At 43.6% G+C, this 22,357-nt stretch overlaps 1 protein-coding gene across 5 annotated transcripts in view; it reads right to left on the reverse strand.

Moving 5' to 3' along the window:
* SEC24B (SEC24 homolog B, COPII component) overlaps nucleotides 1-22,357 on the reverse strand; it is a 678,312-nt gene that overhangs the window by 549,996 nt on the left and 105,959 nt on the right. For 4 of the 5 annotated variants that reach the window (XM_085641376.1, XM_085641375.1, XM_085641374.1 and 1 more), the window contains exons 4-5: nucleotides 20,998-21,123; nucleotides 2,697-2,777 (exon numbers count right to left, since the gene is read on the reverse strand). In XM_085641376.1, coding sequence (XP_085497502.1) covers nucleotides 2,697-2,777; nucleotides 20,998-21,123 — 207 coding nt within the window. The remainder of the gene's footprint in view (nucleotides 1-2,696; nucleotides 2,778-20,997; nucleotides 21,124-22,357) is intronic. The other variant, XM_085641377.1, reaches the window with a different exon arrangement.

Raw genomic sequence — 22,357 nt, forward strand, 5'->3', positions numbered from 1 at the left:
TCCCAGGGGTTCCGGTACCTGGGTATATATATTACTCTAGACCCGGAGGCCCGCTATGAGCGGAATTTGCTACCCCCCCTCCAGCGCTTGAAGGAGGACGGTGCGCGTTGGCGGCGTCTCCCGCTTTCGCCGCTTGGCCGAGCGGCCTTGTTTAAGATGATGTCCTTGCCGCGCTTTCTGTACGCCCTCCAGAATACTATGGACTTGGTTCCGGCGCGCTACTTCCGTGAGGTAGAGAGCCTCCAGCGGCGCCTGTTCTGGGACGGGAGGCCGCGCATTGCTCTGGCTAAATTGACGCTCCCGTGGTACGATGGGGGGGTCGCCCTCCCGGACATTAAACGGTATTACTGGGCCTCCCAACTAGCTGCAATTAATCATGGCCTTTACGGGCCCGCCTTGAACCCGGCATTTGAAATGGACAAGATGCTCCTGCCCGGTGGCGATTACAATCGAGCGCTCTACTCTGGCGCGCCCGACTCCCGTCTGACGGGACCGACGCGTGTCATGGTGCGTGTCTGGCACGCGGCTAATGCAGCTATGGGGTGGAAGGACCGTTGGACCCGGGCGTCACCGCTATATGCGTCTGAGAGGTTGGGCTCCCTGTGGACATCGAAGGGCTTCGAGAAGTGGGACACGATCGGAATCAGCACGGTGGGAGATCTCTGGACGAAGGGGGGATTCAAAACTTTTGAGACGCTGCAGACGGAGTTTCAGCTGCAAGGCAGTGAGTACTTTCGGTACCTACAAGTCCGCCACGCGCTGGGCTCCGTCTTTCCGGATGTCGCGTCCATTCCGGAGTCTTCCCCCCTGGAGGACAGAGTGCTGGATGGCCATGTCCCAGACAGCACAATCTCCCTTATATATAAAAAACTGATCAACGACAGATCGTGCCTGCTGACTAGTCTCCGCGAGGCCTGGGTTGCCGACGGGCTGGAACTGGACGACGAGGATTGGATTTCCGCGGTGGCCTCTCCGAAGGAGGTGGCCATCCCGGCTCGCCTTCGCTTCGTCCAGCTTAAGATCCTTCACCGGGTTTACGTGACGGGGCCAAGGCTTCTACGTATGGGCTTTGCTGGTGACGGATTGTGTAAGCGTGGCTGTGGTGCTTTGGCAACTTTCATGCATATACTGTGGGAGTGCCCAAAGGTGGAGCGATTCTGGCGTGGTGTGCATGAGGTTCTGCGTGTGGTTACGCGTGTCGCGCTGTTGCCTGAAGCGAGGAGATGCTTGCTGAATGTGTGGGAACCAAATGACTATTCGGTCCCGCAGACGCGGTGGGTGACTCTGGGATACATGATAGCTAAGCGTGACATTGCTCAATTGTGGGGATCCCAGAGGCCCCCGGCGGTGTTGGCCTGGAAAGAACATATGGATTGGTGTATGTTTCGTGAAAAGGTGGTGTATGTGGCGAGGGGTAAGCCTGGGGCGTGGGTGAAAACCTGGGGCCCCTGGAACGCCTACCGCGGGGGTATTTGTGAGCCGCCACTGCTACCGGCTGCCTCGCCAGCTCCGTCCCCCTAGCCGACCCCCCTCCCTCAGCCGTGGGCACGTGGTTCCCCAGTCCCTGATCTACTCCCATTCCCCTCTTCAGAGTTTTGCTGCTGGTTGGGATCCCCCACTTACGGAGCACGTGCCGTCACTTTGGATTGCGGGTTGCCTTGCGGGTGTGGTTTTTTTTTTTGTGTTGTTCTGTTTTGATAAAAGGAAACCGTATTGTGGGCTTGGAGTTATGCGGCCTGCGCTATTGATATCTCCTGCTTTACCAATCTGCACCGCCAAGAGACTCTTACTGTATGTATGTCATATGCTTTTGTCACTCTAGCGGCCGGCCGGGTGGTTGTAGGCCCATACCTGTAACTTTTTCAGAATGCAATAAACGGTTTCAAAAAAAAAAAAAAAAAAAAAAGAAGCACAGGGACGAAAAAGAGACTTCTTACTTGAAGACATGATGAGCAAATTCAAACCAGAGAAATAAACTGAGCAGAGCTCAGGGAGACTCCCTTCACATGACGTGCGGTAGAAAATCTGAGGGCCTGAGCCTCTGAGGAGAAGGTTCTAGAGGGTGCTTGCGCAAGATTGGCTGCAGTTTAGACTATAAAAACGACATGGATAGGTCAGTAAAGTGATTCCTTTTTTCAATGCTTTCTTATGTGTCAATATTATCCTATGGTACTTTGACTTGATATGTTATTCTGAACTATATTATACTGTTTATTTATATATGTTTTTTATTCTCATATAGTTATGTATGTATATATATATATACATGAGACTTATTGCTTTTTATGTACCGTGGGACTCCCACTTCGACGACGGGGAATATTCAAGCATGTGAATCTATGAAAGACACCCCAATACTGAAGAACTTCCATTTCCTCAAGGGGAAAATAGCCTGGGACTTAGGGGTGATGGCTCCATAAGTAATGTGGGGCAAAATAAAGCTTAGCACCCTCCACCCGCAAACAGTAAATCATGCTGTATAAGAAATGTTCCAATCACTTTGCTAAAAACTGGGGAATCCCATGTAACTGGGTGAAAGAGGAATAGCTGTAGAAATACTTACATAAGTTAGTACATGTTACAGACTAACCATTTTACATCACTTTATAGGACAATCGTTCCATAATACAAAAATAACTTTCTTTATATATGCATAAGAACATTAGAAAATAAAACTGCATAAAGCAATGGCTCACCTGCATAGCCTCCACCTTCCAGTGCATCATAATTGTTGGACACAGGAGTAGCACTACTGGTTGTGGAAGAAGTTTCAACACCTAAAGTAGACGCATTGAAAGACAAAAAAATTAAACAGCACAAAAATCACTTCCTAAATGCAAAATCGACTTGCATATATAATTTCAACATACACGACGCATACACCAGCATTAAAAACACTTGCAATTACGTTTTTAACACTACATCTTGGATTACCACGTCATTAAATGTTTTTTTGTTGATAAGTCATCGGTTGCAGAGTACGATAAAATGGTTCATGCCTCAGTCTTGCGCAGGCCCAATTTACTTAACTGACATTTTTCTCATCTTCGACCTCAATGAAAGCTGTCGGAACAATGCTTGCACGAATAAAGATCGGCAGCTAAGGTGTACAATAGCGGAGCTTCAGGCAAAACAGAAACTGGAGAAGCATCATTAGATGAAGTTTCTCTCTGAATGGGTACTTTCCAATGGATGTATGTCTTTAGTGGCAGGACCTAAGATGCCTATGTAGCAAACACAAAAGCATATGCATGCTTTCCTCCATGTAAGCAAGCAAAGTTCCAAGTAGCAGAGGACACTGGTTTCATCTAAAGAGCCACCTCAAACATAGTCAGCTTCCTTATGCAGTTCCTTATTTTTAGTAGACATTGCTTTCAGCATCCTTTTGCTTGTACTGTAGAGCGAATAGTTTCTTACCTCAAAACCTAGTTCTCCTCCAAGGAAACTTCACTGTAGTCATAAACACTGAACAGTTCCAACCATGCACGGGATCCGAGAGCACTTTTTTATTGAAAATATACACTTTCATTTAAAAAAATAAAAATAAAAAAAAATAAACTATTTCAATGTGAAAAATATAGGTTTTTAAACTGTCTGTAATAGACTATATTTCCCACTTTTCGAATATTTAGCTCACAAAAATGCAAACTATTTTTAAAGTACACACAAAGCCACTAAAAGAAACCTAGTGAACTGATAATCACTTGCACAACCTTTGTTTAAGGGAAGTGTGAGAAAAATAGGAACAAATTAGGCATCTATGCTGAAGCCTGAAGAGCTCAGAGAAAACAGCACTGCACCTTTAAGGCACAGGCAACTTGAGTATTCTATCATGCCCTATAGGTGGCAGTTGAGCCAGTTCTTTTTTTCTACAGAGTAGATGAATCATAAGAGTACACAGGACCTTTGTCTCTTCTCTGGGTAGGAGGGAGGATGCTTGTAATTATAATTAAGACTCCCCTGAAGGAGAACTAGGATTTCAGGTAAGAAACTCTTCGTTCTTCTCCAGGGGATCATCATTATAGGTCACAAGCAGTTAACAGAATAGCAAGCCCATCCCTACTAAGAGGCAGAAAAACATCTACAGCGCATTATCCACACAGATGACAAATGGATTCTTTTCCCTACCAAAACATCTCCTCTGAAATCTGGGTCAGGGAAATACTGCCTCTTTCGAAGTAGCCAAATCAGTTCGTATGAGGCCATAATTAACCATCAGATGGTCAGGTTGCATAACGTCTTTAGTTTTACCAAGATAAATCTTTGGAACGCTTTTTAAATCAAGGCAATGCAAAGTCCTTTCAGTGAAAGTGGAAGGATTCTGAAAGAAGGTCATAAGGGAGACTTTTTAATTTACATGAAAATCAAGAGGATTCGTTCCTCACAACAACATTTTACCAAACCTATGGGTCACAAGAAAAGCTATCTTCCAGGATATATGCCGGAAACACCTTATTAATAGGCTCAAGAGTGGAGCAAATTAATTTGGATAAGACCACATTCAACTCCCAGGGAGGAGAAGGTCTCTTTAAGGGAGAATAAACTTTCATAATCCCTCACACAATATATTTGAGAACCTGTTTTTGTCTTTAAAAAAAAGAAAAGAAAAAGAGGTCTGTAAAGGGGTTTTCCTGCAAGGTGATATGGACGCAAGGTGTACTTCTATAATCGAAAGCTGCATTCCTGACGTCCCTCATCTTTTTGATGAAGAGTTTGCAGCCTCTTCTTGGCATTTGGTAGGACCAATAGTCAGGAGCCAGGCAGCCAAGCTCAGTGATGAAAAACTGAGATGGAGGATCTGGCCCAAAACTAGAATAGGAGATCCGATCTGCAATGCACTCGTGTGGATGTTCTGACGGGTGTAGAAGGTTGATGTACCTCCATTGGCATGCTCACTCCGGAGCTATGCAAATTATTCTCATTGTGTCCTTCACTAGTTTGATGATCACAGACTGGATCAAAAGGTTTTGGAGGAGATGCCTAAACAAATTTCTCTGACCACCTGATCAAAAGAGCATTCCGCACTGTTTCTGATTGGTAATCTTGGATGCCTGATTTTGGCACTTCCTGTAGTTTACGTTTGCAAATAAGTTTATGTCTGTAAAACCTCATTTCCAGGACTTTGTTTAATACTAAACTGTGATTTGCTTAGACTAGCCTAATTGGAGAATCCACTTGTACTTTGTGGACTCATGGTTGGTAGACTGCTGTAATGTTTAGGTTCCTTAAAATTAACCTTCATCAAATCGCATGGGCTTCTAGAGACTGCGCTCTGGATCTCATGCTTCCTTGTTTTTTGACATAATAACTTGTTGGGCTGTTGTCTGTCTGAACAAGCAGGAAAGACACACTGAAGTTGGGAGGAACTACTTAAGGGCCAGATGAACTGTCTTCAACTCCAGAAGGTTGAGAAGGTAGGATTTTTATTTTGACGACCACAGTTCTTGAACTTGAGGGCAATTCATATGGGCTCCCGAGCCCAGGAGAGAAGCATCTGTCATGGTAGTCTGAGACAACGGGTCTGGCTGAAAAGGGGCACCCTTAAACATGAGATCTGACCACCATGAAAGGGAGTGAATTGCAGTCTGTGACAGTCAATTGAGCCTCCCAAATGCCAGCGAGTTTTCACAAGTGAACTACTGGTCTTTCAGGCAATGCTGCAAAGGCCTCATCTGCAAACCAGCGTTTGGAACAAGAAATATGCATGAAGCGATTGAGCTCCGCAGTGACAAGATCGGACGGGCGGTCAGGAATTTTGTTTTTAAAAGACTGACAGAACCCAGTCTCTGCTCCAAAGGATACATTCTTGATGTTAGTTTGTCGATTCGTGCTCCCAAGTAATGGATGGACTGTACTGTATTCACAATACACCTTGAGTGATTTACTCTGAGACCCAACTGGCAAAATAGACATGTTAAATTGACAAAGTTTTTTTTTTTGGAGGTGTTATTGTTTTTATGAAACAGTAGTCTAGGTAGGGGAAGACATACATTCCTGTTCTTTTGTGGGGTACTGCCACTACTGAAAATGCACTTTGAAGAAGTCTGTGGGGCAGATTTTAGGCCATCAGGCAGGACCTTGTATTGGTAATGGACACTGTCTATTTGAAATATAAAGAATCTGCAACGGTTTTAAATGATGGGAATATGAAAGTTTGCATCTTGACGATCTATGGCCCACCTCTAATCCCCTGAAAAAAGGCAGGGGAGTATTTGGTGAAGTGCCAATAAGGGAAACTTTCTTTAGGAACTTTTCCGTAGTCCTGCGGTCAAAAAATTAATGATAGTCCTGCTTTTGCTCTTTCTTCGGAATCAGAAAGTAGAAGGATTAATCTCCCTTCCCTTTCTTGTGCATTGGGACTGGTTCTGCAGCATCTTTAATGAAGAGGGTGCTGACTTCCAAACAAAGCCGGTCCAACTGATAAGAGAAGATTTCTTAGGATGAATGGAAGGAGATGGTAGTTTGAACTTCAGAGAATAGCCGTTCTCTACAACAATCAACACCCATCTGTCAGTCGTAATCTTTTCCAGATGATTGCTGATATTTCCGACAACTGGAGCGGAGAATGGAAGGGGTGGTGAGAAAGAGTTGAGTATCTCTGTAGGGCTTTCCTGTGGCTGCAAGTGTTTTATGGTTTTCATGTTCTTGTTGATGGTAGGGCCACTGAGGGCCTTGAACTCTTTAATATCAGACCTACGAGTCATAAGGGTTAAAAAATGTGTTTTGTAAACGGTATGCTTCTCTAAACCAACTGCTTTTAGTGTTTCTACGTCAGCATCCACACACTACATTTCTTTGTCTGAATAAGCTCCAAATAATGTTGACCCATAGAAAGGAAGATTTAAAATCCTTTGTAGAGCCACTGGCTTTAGACCAGTGACAGGGCGCCATGATTTTTGGCATAGAACCAGACCATGACATTCGCCTAGGGCAACTATGTTGGCAGCAGCCCTAATCGCTTGTTTAGAAACAATTACACATTCTTGGAGTACTTCAGAAAAGTACTGTTTGTCCTCTTGAGGTAACTTGACTTAAATCTCGAAAGAGTCTCCCAAAGAGCCCTTTCTTATCATGCAAGAAGAGCAGTGATGATGACTGATTCAAAAGCAGGAGCCGCTGTACTGCAGAAATTCCTGTCTACCATATCCATGTTCTCCTTCTAAGGAGTCACTGTGGAAGCTGGCAGCTTGGGGTCGCGTATTCCTGCTGTCGTCACTATAACAATCACAATAACGTCAGAAGAAAGAATCCTGATTAGGAGCCTTGCACTTCTTCTGCAAACTGTAAGGGGCAGACTGAGATGAAGCCGGAGTTAGAAGCCACTCCATACTAGTTCAAGTAGTTCAGCAACCAATGGCGGGGAGCAGAAGCTCAAGGGTGCAAAATCAAAAAGTTGATTTAAGACTTGGGCTGGACCTTCAATATTGGCATATTCCGTTTGCTGCCTCCTCTTGCAAAAAGCTCTTTGAAGGTGTAGATATCATCAATTGGGGGAAACCCTTTCGTAAGAGACACAGAAGAATGGAAGTGTGGGGAATAGAAGATGTAGCGGAGTAAGCATAATGAGAGGGTCACAAGTGTCATTAAGATCTGGACAGACACATTGACCTTAACCAATGAGTGGATCTTGTGGGTCTGCTACCCTATTTATAAACATTTATTATTTGCATTTTTGCGACACACTTCTGTAATACGCAGCCTTCAGAAGTGTGGCATCCAGGGGTGACTGTACACTTGGTTCTAAGATTTCACACTGACTATAATAATTGTAGAAGTGAGCTGTTTGAGTCCGGTGTGACCAATTGTGGATCTGTCATTATACAGACAGATATTAGTAAACCTCAGGGTTAGAGGGGCTTAGTCCCAGGTCATGTGTAGAGAATGTGAATGGAATCATACAATGTGTATAAACATTCCTGAATGAAAATGTTTTCTTCATCACTACTACATTCAGCACCTTTTACAGTGTGATCAGACAAAGGGCACAAAATAACTGTAGGGAGGATACTACAAGAGGTCCTATTTCTAATATTCAGACAACCAAAGTAATGAACAGCCAGTACAATTAACAGGGGGAGCAGCATTCTTTGCTCTTAAAGCCTTGATTGACTGAACTACTAATATCCATGTATGTTAAAGAATTATTGCTCCCGGAGATGATGGACAGAGGTTTCGATGTTTAAATCCTTTTAGTAAGTGAGGTTTTGCCACAGCCCAGTAAGACCTCATGATAAGGAAAGCGGTTTTCTCTGATGCTCAATATCATGTGGTCTAAAAGACACGGCCAAAATAGTGATAATTTGCGGAGGTGTCTTATAGTTCGTTTTACAATCTTGGTCAGGTCATATGTTCCTTCCAGTTTCCCCTACAGTGAAGAGAGGTTTCTCAGGCAAGAGACACAAAATAATGTACAATCACATTGGTAATACTCATATCTGACTAGCGGCTTTCTTGAAAAATTGGTTAAGGCAATTTAAAGATTTAGAATTAATAAAAACTTTTAAAGTGAAATTTCAACTCCATATCGTTGTTTTATCAGCTGTTGCTGCTTTTCATGGTGCTTACTACTCAAAAAATCTACTTGAACGTTGTCAATAGCTAAAAGGTGCCCTGCTTTGATCTACTGTGTCTTGGGAATAATGCATGAAACAATACCATGATTTACCAAAATGGACACAACTTAAACCTATATCGCAAATGTGCAGGATTGGCAATTAAGGCAGTAGAAGCAATCTCCACTCCAGCTACTGATGTACTCTTGTAAGAGACTAGATTAGGGCCTCTCCTTGTAGATAACATTTCTAGGAATTGGTCCTCATTTATATTATACAATACTATTTAATAGGCTTTAAAAGATTGCAAAAGGTGCATTTCTGTTTCAAGATGTCCTAACTGGTTATCGTTGTAGGTGAGGGACAAGATGCTTAATATACTGCTTTCACACCTAGTTTATCCTTTTGTAACACATCTAGAGATTCAGTTACCATGCACAAGAGGTTATTGAAAGCATGTTTGCAACAAACGCAATGCAGAATCTTACAAGGCCTTGCTAAGAATCAGGAAATTCCAGTTGTTTGTGTGTTCCAACTCTATAGAGATGACAGATGGTTATTTACTTGTTGTCTGGTTATGTGTTGGGTATGGCAGGGTGGGAGCGGGATTTGCTCTTCCTGGTCTACTTGAATTGTGTTTTTTAAAATGCTAATAAAGACGAATTTGGAAACAATAATGAAGAAACTCCAACAATTCTTTACAGTAAACAGAAAGGAAAACGTAGGAAAAGATGTTTTAATAAGTACTCCGATAATTGGAGTTGAATCCTAAGTCCATCACTAAATAATACAACAGGTAAGTATTTTCCCTGGGTTGAATAAAGCATGTTTTTATTTCTATCAGCCATGTACGATTGAAGCATCAAGATCCAGAGACCCTACTATGCCAAGGCACGAGAATTATAATTCACATTTGGTAGTGAAAGTGTTTCAAGCGCCTTTTTAGCTCATGTACAATCTCCCTCGTATATAGGCTAATCCTGGCAATTAAGAATGAAGAAGGTAAGGAGCTTTATTAATACAGTGTTTAGCGAATCCATTTTCAGAGGCTCATGCTTGCCATGACATTGAGAGGATAGATTGCCTCACACACGCCTACAAAGCCCTCCACAACGCCGGACCAGCATACCTGAAGCACCATCTCTATTCCACGTACCCACCAGACATCTCCGCTCCGCCCAACTAGCCCTTTCCACCATCTCTCGGATCCACAAGACCGGGACCGGTGGAAGATCCTTCACCGTCAAAACCTAGAACACCCTGCCTCTCCATCTCAGGCTTTCCCCGTTGCCAACTCAGTTCAAGCAGGATCTCAAGACCAGGCTTTTCAACTGAACCTCAGCGCCCAGTCGGACCTGCAGCTCACCCCCACCCTCCCCCAGCGCCTTGAGACCCTCACGAGTAAGTAGTCGCACTTAACAAGTACTGATTGATAGATTGATTGATTGCCATGCTGATTTCCTTCACCTAAAAACATAAGGGACCAGTAATGGCATCTAATGTCCAAAGGTTTTTATAGCCAGCTGAACGGCAGTATCCCACGGAGACATCCAGTTCTGAAATAAGGGCAAAACCATCTCCAGAACACTCATCAACCAATACCACCTTAACCTTGATACATCTTCTGCGGCAAAAAGATGGCGGCCGGTCTCTTGGCCGGTTGAGCTGGTGTGAGGCCCCCGCTCCGTCCGACCCAAAGTACAAATGGTGCTAATGCTAACAAGCTCCTAGAAAAGCCCAAGATACGCGGGGTGTATTAAATGGTTTAAACGGACCTACCAGGACTTTTCCAGCGCTCATTTTCGGAACGTTTGAGATGCTGTGGCGGCATGTTTTGCAGCTGAATTCTGCGCCGCTGTTGGTTAACAGGATTTTGTCCTACCGCTCCGGTCGGGCGGCTCGCAAATCCTGGCTCAGCTGCACTTCTCATCTGTGTACCGGTTCTTTCCTGCTCCCGACTGAGATGCCGGTGAGGAGTGCAGGAGGTCGGCCCCAGGCGAAGAGTGCTTCAACCTCGAGAGCAGCAGCGGGTCGAGGCTCAACCCGCTCTGGTGGTCCTTCCAGGGCGGCTAGCGAGCCTGACTCCAGTATGTTAGGTTCCACATCGCTGATTGCTGTCCCGGATGCTGCTGCTAGTGGGGATCAGCCGAATAGAGGTAAAGGCAAGACTTTGCAGACGGTGCCATCAATGTTTCGCAGGCCATTGGAGAAGGCTGGTTCCCCGCAACCGGTTAAAGGTAAAAATGAACGCGCAGAGGCTGTTGTTGCGACGGCGCTTATCACTAACCCAGTCACTAAGGCTGGTGTTAACTCATTGAAAGAATCTAGCGCCAGCCCTGCAGTTTCTGAAACTAATACGCAACTGGATCAACTGCTTCAACAATGCAATATCCAGCAGCACTGTGGCATTCTGGGAGATGTAGTTTTGGGGGATATGTCTAAAGCTATGCGGAATGACGCCGAGGGAGGCGATAAATTCTTTTCTTTGTCGGACCATACAGTGTCCTCGGAGGAAGAATTGGAGGGTGCGAAGGAGTGGTCAGATGACAGCGAGACTGGGGAGCGGGGGAGCACTGAGAGGCCAGATATTGGAACAGTTCGAAAACCTTTACATAACTCTGACTTTGCACATCCTGATGTAGGATCTCTGGCTTGGGATTACTCTTTCTCAGGGCAGCCTGCTCCTAAGGTCCCCCCTAGAGATCCTGGGGCAAATCAATCTGCTATTGACTCCGCATCCCTGGGCCCTCCTACAGGTGAAAGGACGTTGGCAGTGATTTACCAAACAATTATGGCTCTTCGCGAAGAGACTCGGCAGGAGAGCGCTCGCACCCAAGGGGCTAGTCGGCGAATGCACAACTCCATACGGAGGGTCGCTAAGACCTGCTCGGACATCGCCTCTAGAATGGGAGTGGTCGAGGAGCGAATTTCCACGTTGGAGGACGATATGGTCGTACAAAAGGATATCACTGAGAGTCTCAAGGCACAAAGGGAGGACATTGTCTGGAAACTGACAGATCTTAAAAATAAATCGCGCCGGAACAACCTTCGAGTTCTGGGTGTTCCAGAAGGGATGGGAGGGCCAGACGTCAGGTTGTTTATATAGAGCTGTTTACGGAAGCTTTTCCGGAGGTTAAACAGTGGGACTGGCAGAGCGAGGTTCAGCGCGCTCACCGCTTTCCATTCAAGCAGAAGTCCGGTCTAACCGAAGGCAAGCCTCGTGCCATTCTCATATGTTTGAATAATTTTTTTGCCAGAGAAAAGATTTATGATTTGGCTAGACTGGATAGGAAGCGATCGGCAAAAAGGTTGTCAATTCTTTGTACGGCCTGATTTATGTCCTGCCACTGTTGAACAGATGTGGCAGCTTCGCCAACTAATCGCACCATTTCAGTCAAAGGGGGCTCAGGCTTTCTTGCTCTACCCTTCCAAACTTAAGATAATTCATCAGGGGCAAGTGAAGTTTTTTACGTCGGAAATCAAAGCAAAGGACTACCTGAACTCACTCCATGATATTGATATAGATCCAGTCAGTTGGCCAGCAATTCGCTCTCTCATGATTGATTATTTCTCGTAAGGAATGTACAAAGTGTGTAAAGGGTTTGCAAAGGGACGCTGGAATATGGTGTTTTCTCGTGAGGTGGTGGGCTTGCCTGGGTGAGTGGGCGTGGGGCATCAACTTTGTGTGTTTGCATTTAATCTAAAAAAAAAATAAAAAAAGTTAGTCCCCTTTGTACATCCCGGGAGGCCCCCAAACTTGGCTATCTATGCAGGGGTCGTGTCAGAGGAAGGGGGCCTAGACCAGCTCTGCTATCACAAGGACCATGGTCCTGTTGCCTTTAGTGGGGGGTGGTTGGGCTGGGGGTAGTTCAGGGGATGGGTTCTGGGGGGGGGTTTTGTTGGGGGAGGGGGGGTGGGAGGGACCTGGGGTGGGGGGCGTTACAAAAGGGTATAAAAAAAAAAAAGCTTGTGGTCAGTTTGCCATGGTGGCATTTTTGTTAAGTTTGGTCTCAATCTAGACAATTGGTACTTTACATTTTTTTCCAAACAAGGAATCCAAATTATACAGCCGAATCTTAGGAATTTACCAGCAAGCTAGTGGTGCAATTTAAGGTTCGAATAGTATCCTGGAATATTTGTGGGTTGAATGACGGGAAAAAGAGGGCGTTATTTTTTAAGATAGTTCAGGTTTTGCACATAGATATGATCTGCTTACAAGAAACGCATGTTGCATGGAACGACCGAGGTTTTTGCGTATTCCAGGATTTGATCTAGTGGGTTGTTCTCATCAATCATTTAAGACTAGGGGGGTAGCTATTCTGTTGTGGCATGGGGTTGGCTTATGTAGGAGGACTAGCCAGGATAATGTGGGAAGGTGGGCTATTTCAGAGATAGTAATAAATGGCAAGTCTTTCACAATTTGTACGGTTTACGGCCCTAATTCAGACGACCCCGAAGTATTGCATTATTTGAATGTAGAGCCGGCATTATATCCTCACCCTTTACTGCTGTGTGGGGATTTGAATATTAATTTGTCTGCTAGCTTTGATCTGACTGCGGCTCAATCGTATGTGGGTAAGAAGCCTAGAGTTCTCAGGGCATTGAGGGCTCTGGTCCAGGAACATTTTTTGATTGATTCTTGGTTTCATCATAACCGTTTGCAGGATGGCTTTACATATTATTCGGCACCTCATAATAAAATGGCTCGCCTTGATTATTTTTTTTTGTCTGAGCAGTTGATAGGACTATCTTCCATCTTAGTCTACCCCAGGATACTTTCTGATCACAACCCTTTGGTTACAGAATGTTTTATCCGAAATTCGTCCCCGAGCTCAAGGGCATGGACATTTGAGCGGAAACTTTTGTTAGAACAACCCTATGTTGATCATATCAGGATATGGTTGGAGGAATTTTTTAATTTCAATGTTGGGTCAGCCTCAGATTTGGTGGTTTGGGACACTTTTAAGGCTGCTCTGAGAGGCGAAACAAATAGCTTTTCGTCTCATCGGCGTAAATCTGCTCACCAGCAAGTAATCTGACGCTTGGCTGAACTCAGTGAAGCCGAGTTCTCATTAATAGATGCGATTTAGGAGGGATGGGACACTAACTACAGTCAGGCAATGATTGCCAAAATTAGGTCATTCCTGCTGGAGTTTTTTAGTCAAGATCTAGCGGCTACATTTTTGCAATATCGCTCTGAGATGTTTGAGTTGGGGGAACAATCGGGCAGGGTTTTGGCCAAGCGGCTTTAACAGAAGAGTCTGGCTAACCGTGTCTTGAGGGTGTGCAACGCCCAGGGACAGGTTATGGAAACACCTGAAGGAGTTTTAGGGGTGTTTCATCAATTTTATAGAGACCTCTATAATGGTGATGTTATAGGCGAACCAGGCTTGCCCCACCAGGTGGCTCTATATCTGTCAGGAATCCCATCGACCCAACTTTCGGTTCGGCAGAATGAAATCCTTGCTGCCCCTATAGAATGGGAGGAGGTTGACCTTGCAATTAAGTCCTTAGCCAATGGCAAAGCAGCTGGCTTGGATGCCATCCCGCTGGAATTCGTTAAAAAATTCTCGCATGAGATTCGTCGTTTTTTTTTTATCTGTTCTTAGAGCAGCACCAGAGGGCTCAATACCTGAATCACGGTGCTATACCAATATTATTTTCTTTAAAAAAAAGGGTAAATCAGAGCTGGACCCGTCTTCATTCCGGCCAATCTCACTTATTAATTCAAATAACAAAATATTTTCAAAAATACTAGCCTCCAGACTGTCAGCTGTAATTGCCCCTTTGGTATCACTACGCCAGCATGGATTTATACCCGGGAGGGACACGGCTAAACATATTTCTCGCGTAGTGGCACTTTTGGACGGGGCCCAGGCCACTGAGTCATCTGTTGGGGCGATCCTGTTGGACGCCGAGAAGGCGTTTGACAGGGTCTCCAGGGCCTTTTTGTGGATGGTAATGAAGTGGAAGGGATTTAGTCCGGAATATATTTTAGCAGTGCAATCTTTATATATTTCTCCCAAAGCAGTAGTGTCAGTGGCTGGGCTGTCTTCAAAGGCATTCGGTATAAGCAGGGGTACACGCCAAGGCTGTCCATGCTCCCCCTTGCCCTTCGCTTTGTATATTGAACCTTTTATAAGCTTAATAGAGAGAGCCCAAGACATATTGCCAGTTACGGTCAACCTTATTGATTATAAGGTGTTGGCCTATGCTGACGACATTGTTGTTTTGACTGCGGAGGTGGCGTCAGCATTCCCTGCAATAATAGCCCTAGCAGATCAATTCAGGAAGCTCTCTGGCTATAAACTTAACACATCCAAAACCCAGGTAATTCAATCCGCAACCATGCCTATCTCAGCCGCCCCAATAGTACAATCTGCTACTTATTTAGGGATTAAAATCACCCCACAGGTAGATCTTATTCCGGAATTGAATATCTTACCCATGATTAGTTCAGTTAATTTATTGTTAACTCGTTTGGATAATTTACATCTGTCATTATAAGGCAGGTGCAATGTTCTTAAAATGCTAATCCTTCCCAAATTTCTATATCTGTTCCGTACTATCCCTTTGGAATTCTCTCAACAAAGCTTAGTCAAAGCAGATTCAATATGCAATAGGTTTTTGTGGGGCTATCGTCGTCCACGCATGGCAGCAAAGTGGATGTGCTTACCCAGGCAAAGGGGAGGCTGGGCGGTCCCCAATCTTTTATATTATTTTGTTCCTCCATAATCCAGCATTTTGGACTACCACTGTTTGGGGATGTTGCCGGGCCACCATTATCGTGTAGGCCCTCAATCTTCGAAATAGGATTAGGTGAAAATGCAAGGGGGATTTTATTGCGAGTGCTGGAACATAGCTACTACAAGAAAACTAAGTTCAAGGTGGCATGATCTATGTTTTCAGTATGGCGTAAGGTTCGCCGAAAGTGGGCGGTTTCTAACTTGAATTATTATACCCCTTTTTCAGCTTGGTCTTTACCCCCAGTATTTCGTGATCAGGTTACTTTTAAATGGACTGGCTTGGCAAAGCTGGGTGATTTAGGACAGGATGGCCGTTTGGCATCTTTTTCCTGGCTTAAGGATAGGTATCAGCTTAGCACCCAAGATTTCTTTAAATATTTGCAACTCCGGAGTTTCATAGATAGATTGAAGGTCATTCCAAAGGTGCTGTTCGACAAGATTACATTGCTGGAGCTAATCTCTAGACGTTCGAAAATAGGGGTAATTTATCAACACTTACTTTTTGGCCTACCAGATGATATTGCAGCGCACACGTGTAAATTAGAGGCCAAGTTGGGGGTAACAGGTTTGGATTTACCAGAAGCTCTTGCACTGGCCGGGAGTGTCAATCTCCAGGAGTTTGCGGTCTCAGTGTTATATGGCCATGTATGACTTATATTACACTCCGGCTAAGATTTCTAAGTGGGGGGGTAATGGCCTAAACGGTTGCCCCAGATGTGGGCATTTGGCTGCAAATGATGTCCACATGTTTTTTGAATGCATAAAACTCCGGCCTTTTTTGGGTGAGGTTGAGCAATTTATCAACCTAAGGCTTCAGATACCTGTTACTCTCTCCCCTGAATTGGTGATTTGTGGGCTTGAAAGCAGTATGCTGTACAAAAGATCTCAACATACCTCAGCTTTAGTGTTAATCGCAATGGCTATGGTTCGCCTTTGTATAACTTCGGACTGGATTAGTCCTGAGGCTCCCACATTCTTTAATTGGAGGGCAAGGATGCTGTCCTTGCATAACATAGAGACTGCCGTGTGGGAAAGATGGGGTAGACGTAGACTTGACTATGGTAAAAAGATTTGGACCCCTTTCGAAGATTGGTTAGCCCAATAGGGACTTAGCACTGTTATTGATTTAATGTCAAATAATTGCAATTGTCTGACTTATATTTTATCGTTTGATTTACAAAGCCACCATGTTAATTGTAAATTCTTATGTTACATATATGCGAGCAAGCTTTATTAATAAAATAAAAAAATAAAAACCTTGATACATCAATTGACCATGCTTTCAAATGTAGCTTACTATGATTAGTATTGATGCTGGCTAGTTTTTGTCACCATTTTTGTGGGGTATTCACTTTCTATAGATGAGAGATACAAGATTTATGTCAAAAGGAGATATTGCCCCCACCAGTTGATTCTGCTCCTAACAGATCTCATTCATTGTGTCATTGAATCTCAGAAAGAAATCCCTAAAATGGAAAAGGCTACAAGATCCCTCATTCTTAAACCCATCTATGAGTTTTCACTGTGCTCTAAGCATATATCACCCCCACTTTAGATGCAAAAACTGTAACGAACATCTTGGCTAACTGGAAGGAATTACTTATGCTTGTCAAAAGGCAGAATATGGACGATAGCACTAAGACGGTTCTTAATAACATAGATAAAGCAAAATGGTAGGGCAAAGATGCAGCTCTGCTGTCACTGGATGCTGATAAGGTGTTCGACCAGATGAACTGGCCTTGCAGGCATGCTTAGAAGGTACAAACCTGGGACATGTTTCTTGAGCAGGCGTATTGTTATCATTAGCACTCAAGAGCATGGATAGTGGTATATGGGTGTTCTTCAGAGACGGTGCATATCCAACAAGAGACCGACCAGGGCTGCCCCCTTTCAGTATACCTCTTTGAACTGCTGACACCTGTCAATTAGTGGACATATTTAAGCTCACAGCATTTGCAAATGACATCCAGGTAACATTAATAGGCCCAACAGACTCACTGATGGCTTTGATGCCCAAGGTACAACTTTTTCAAGCAGTTGAATGTTTCGAGGTTAGTAATATAAATTTGAATGGGCTGGTTTTCCCTGAAGGCTTTTTGACTGTTGAAAGAAATGGCAGCAAGCACACCATTACAATATACAACTGAGGTAGTCAGATATATGGGGGACACATGTAGATACACAGAATATCACTGTTCTCATGTGCTCTGATAAGGCAGAGCTGGCTAGTTAGGGCAACCATATGGTATTCAAGGTACAGAGTATTTCAGCAATACAAATTATGATTCTTCCTAAAATGCTTTATACTTTCCAGAACCAGCTCCCGTCTGCGAGTATTATGGTTATCAATTGGCTGCAGATCCTCCAAGACTGCTTTATTTGGAAGTTTGGGTGTGAGAAGAGCGAAGCACAGTCTAGCTAGATATAATGAACATGCAGCCTAGAAAGGAAGAGAAGGTATTTGGAAGTTCCACATCCATTATGATGATATTATCACCTAGCCCACCTCTGCTATTTGGTGGAGTGGTCGAAGAAGGTCACAGCTAAACTGTAGTGGTTCGATGTTCATATGCTATCAATACAACCGCTGTGATAGGTGCCCCATGGGTCCCCCAGAACAGTGTGAAAGGGCAAAATGTATGTATTCTCAGTCATCAGGGCTACGTTGAAAGCATGGGTCACTTCAGATGGACAGTGCTTGAACAGCCAACGTTCTCTGTTCTCTCCACTTTCGAACAAAGATTTTTTCCAGGTCTCCACTGGAACAACTTTAAGGCCAGAAATCAGCAGGATGCCTTAGGACCAATGCAAGAAAAATATCAAATCTTGTACCCATGCAAGATTGGACTTTGACCTGGCAGAGAGGTTTCGCTAAATGCAAATGCACTACAGAATTTTGCATCCAGAAGTAAAAAAGAGATCTATAGGTGGCCTTAAAGCCTTTCAGAAGCTTTGCCAAATGCTATTGAGTACAGCACATTCAGTACCAAGGATCTATAAAGTGTTCTACACAGAGAATATTTGTGTGGAAGCTTGGCCTTCCAAACTAGGAGAAATACTGGAAAAGAAAGTTAAGAGAAGAAATAACGAAGGCATGAGAGGGAATTGTGTTCAGGCAGTCACATCTTTTACTAGATAGCTGTGTCCATATTGTCCACCTTAATGTTGTATGTTAGTTTTCCTATTACAAAATGCAAATACATTTTTGCTTGGAACTTAAAATATGCTGCTTGACTCACTCCTGTGAGAGATCCTGGCTGGAGCTTAAGAACTGGAATATTTCAGAGTTGTCTCCGGCTACATCTTGAACTTCTGCTGCACTCTTTCAAAGCAAAAGAAGCACTGTTGTTCTGCTTTGGAGTTTACAGAGAAGGAGTTATTTCCCAAAAAAAGGCTGTCTACTGAAGGAACCTGCTCTAAAAAGGTGCTAGGAAGCTAAAAAGCACATGCATACTGGGAGGTGCTGCCATACCTGGTTGCACCTTGCCTGAGAAACCAGAGTGCCAATGTGCTACAAATAGAGGAATCTATGACCATGCTCCTTAAGAAGAGTCTGAGTTCAATAAATCTAACCCAGATCAAATCAACAAATGTACTAAGAATTCCTGCATATTTTCCCTGTTTTGAATCAAGCCCCTAAGTCTCAAAGCATTTGAGACAGCATATCCACTGATTCCGATCTATCAAGTCCGGCATCATGCTGTAGCCACAAGAAATACCTGCTTGCTGTCAGAACGTCTGCACAGTACTGCCTGGAACCCAGACACTTCGAGCTAACTGCATCCACAATGCCTCAACCAGCCTGTCCCTTCATTGTTCAGCTTGCGTTTAACATCACCTTCACAGAGCCAGGGAGTAGACTGGTGCATACAACTTTGCTTTTTATGTTTCCAACTAGATACCTTTGACCTAACCATTCAACTTCTTTGAACTGTAGCACTAGTGCTGCAACCTGTGTTTTTCAAGGCTGGCGCAGTGTGAACCTGACACACTTAACTGGAAGTCCCTGGTGATTTGAATTCACACTCTAGATTAATTTGGACTTTTTGATCCACTTTTACTCTGAATTATTTTATATAGTTCTACACCATCTAAGATTTTAAGCTATTTCCCTAGTGTGTGCTTTTGATTTATTAAATGTTTACCTCTTTACCTAACTTGGGGGCTAATGTACCTACTGGCAGGTTACCAACAGGGGGTGCAAATTGTGCACCAACTTTTGTGAACAACGTGTCATTTTGCAGTGTTTTCTATGTACTTAAAAGTGACCTCATAAAATGATTCACAGATAGTCTCAAAAAGACCTGCCTAAAGAACACCATGCAGGCAGGTCCATATTTGCGACCCACTGTGTTTGACTGGTAATGCAGGGGTTGTAGCCTTCAAAGGACAGCAGACCAACATGAATTCATTCACATTTTATCAAGGAAAACGTTTTTTTAAAGCAGCTTGAGTTTTTTAAAGTTGTAGGGGTTCACTTTGCCCATGGTTTCAAGATAGCCTGGCTGATGAGGGCTATGAACCCGAAACCGGTCCCAGGATGCTTGTTTCCGGTCCAGGGAAGACATGGCTTGGCAGTTCGGGCTGGACTGTTCCCATGAGGCACAGGGTCAGACTGATTTGCATATGGCCATGTCTGAACCGAGGTGGCAGAGTGAGCTAAAGAATGATGATGGATTAAACCCAGATCAGTTGACTGGGGGTGAGTGCTTTCAATGTTCAACACTCCGTCCATCATCCCCTTTGGTTTTGCGCCGATTTATTTTAAACCAAAAAAAAAAGTCTTTCTGTTTAGGACACTTGGGTGAGCATGCAGTGGGCCCTAGGGTCATCCTACACAATTCACAAAGAGGAAGAAGCTTTCCCAAAGACACAGTGTTCCCTTTGAGAAACCAATACCACCCAAAACTGGGGTGCCAGTATCTGATCAAGATTTTGCATCCACAATAATCACAAACCATTGATACAGTGGACTGTGAAGTTTAATTAGGAGGCCCGTCAATTTCACATCCCTTCTTAATTGTGATTCTGGATAGGTTGCCTAACTAGTTTTGTTCATCAGAAAGACTACTGCATCTTGAAAAACGTGTTTTGTACATCAAATAAACACTCTTCTGTGGTGTCTCCCTGTGATTTTGCAAATTGCAGGTTTTAAAAGCTTAAATGGCGTTTGTACAGCAGGCCTTTATCTGAACCCTTAAATTGTTTATTTCTTAACTGCACAGTATGATCAGTTGCTGCACAGACAACCTTGCTGGTGGAAAAGCTACCAAATGTGATCCGATGATTCCTTGCTGAAACAAGGCTCATTGAGATTTTGTCTGGCCCTCATGGAAGCTCAGTCACAGCTCCCATAAAAACTGTGGTCACGCTACACTTTAGCCTACTATTCTGATTACCGACACAGTGAATGCCCTTACATGACAGGAAAGTTCACTAAAACACTTGTGAATTTCAAAATGACTTTGTGATGAAGTAAAGGGGGTAATGAACCGCCACCAGCGCAATTATTTCAAAGAATACAGCATATCAAAATCTACAACTGGATTAAATATACAGTTTAACGGCCGGACTGCATTGAAAGAAACCTAGAATTTACATGGTTTCACAATTTTTCACTTGATGCTAGGATTAAAACTAAGGTTCAGCTAAACATAGATGGCACCGTGCACAAACATTAGTATAAAGCTAAAGCAGACCTGCTTCATCCTCCTCCTCCGCATCCTCATCATCATCATCCTCATCATCATCATCATCTGTACTTGATGATAAGGGAGTTAGTGCAGAGCTAGCGTGATTATTAACATATTCACCATACAGCATGCCTGTGAAATGTAAAGCACAAACACAAGTAATCAGACAGAAAGATAAGCAGCACAATCACAAACCATATATCAAAATAATTGGAGAAATTACACACTCCACAGACCATCCATTACATCTCATACCTAGTGCAGACAGAAATAGCAAGCTTGATATTGTAATTTTGTTAGGCATCAGCAATATCAAGGTCGATGCGGCATGCATACTTTACATAGATTTATGGACAGAGGAATTTTTCAATGCTATTATAATCAAAATTTAAGATAACATTTGCAAATTTAAACAATGCTGTAAGCTACCTCTTATTTGATTCTGAACAGCCTCCAAAGAATAAACTTAACTGTAATTTAGATACAAATTAATTTTACAAGCACCTCAACAGAGGTATTGCGTTTTTACCAACGTAGGTCAGAATATTTTGTACATCCACCAAGTCATAACAAAATGAGCCAGTTTACCAAAGCTGACTAATTTCTGGTTTTGAGAAAGAGGATCACTTTCAGATATTAGGATGTTTCCCTCACCAAAGCAGATGTGTTACCCATTGAGACAGATCCAAACTGGATCCTGACATAACGTCATCAATCAAAAGAGAAACAAGAGGACAGTGGTAGTAACAGGCTGCCAGCACCTCTGTTAAACTGGTAAGTACAAATAGGAATAGGTATGGTGTGACACTATGCCATCATAGTAGTGTACATTGATATATGGAAAAATAGAGTAATTCTGATCCGTCACTACTGCAGATCCAATTTTAATTTGTAAAACTGCTCCAAAACAGCACAAATTCATACACAAGTCCATAAATAAACTGTATTAATAGCCAGAAAACTGCTGACACGCACGTCGAAAGAGGACAGACAGAGCCGACACACGTTTCGTCGTGTTCACAACTTTTTCAAGGCTTGAAAGTAGTACGAACCCCGTTTGATTTTCTCAAATCAAGGACTTCAATGTCAGCATCGCCCTTGCGTTTGAGAAGAGTGTGCGATAAGTCCAACCACTAACATCTTGAGACCTGAATGGACCGAATATGTAATCTAACTGCCACCTCCGGTAAGATATCTGGTGCTCGCCTGCCTCTGTATTGCACCTCTTAGCTTAAAGCGGAAAAGTTTCTAAAAAACAACGTGGGCTTAAGTCGGCCCATTATGCAGTAAAGAAAGGCCCGTAGCGGCTTTGTATATAGTATCAGGCGTCAGTAAAGTCATCCATGTCCATATGAGCCAGACACCT

Source organism: Triturus cristatus, chromosome 2_2 (genome assembly GCF_964204655.1).
Source record: "Triturus cristatus chromosome 2_2, aTriCri1.1, whole genome shotgun sequence".
In the NCBI taxonomy this organism is placed as follows: domain Eukaryota; kingdom Metazoa; phylum Chordata; class Amphibia; order Caudata; family Salamandridae; genus Triturus; species Triturus cristatus.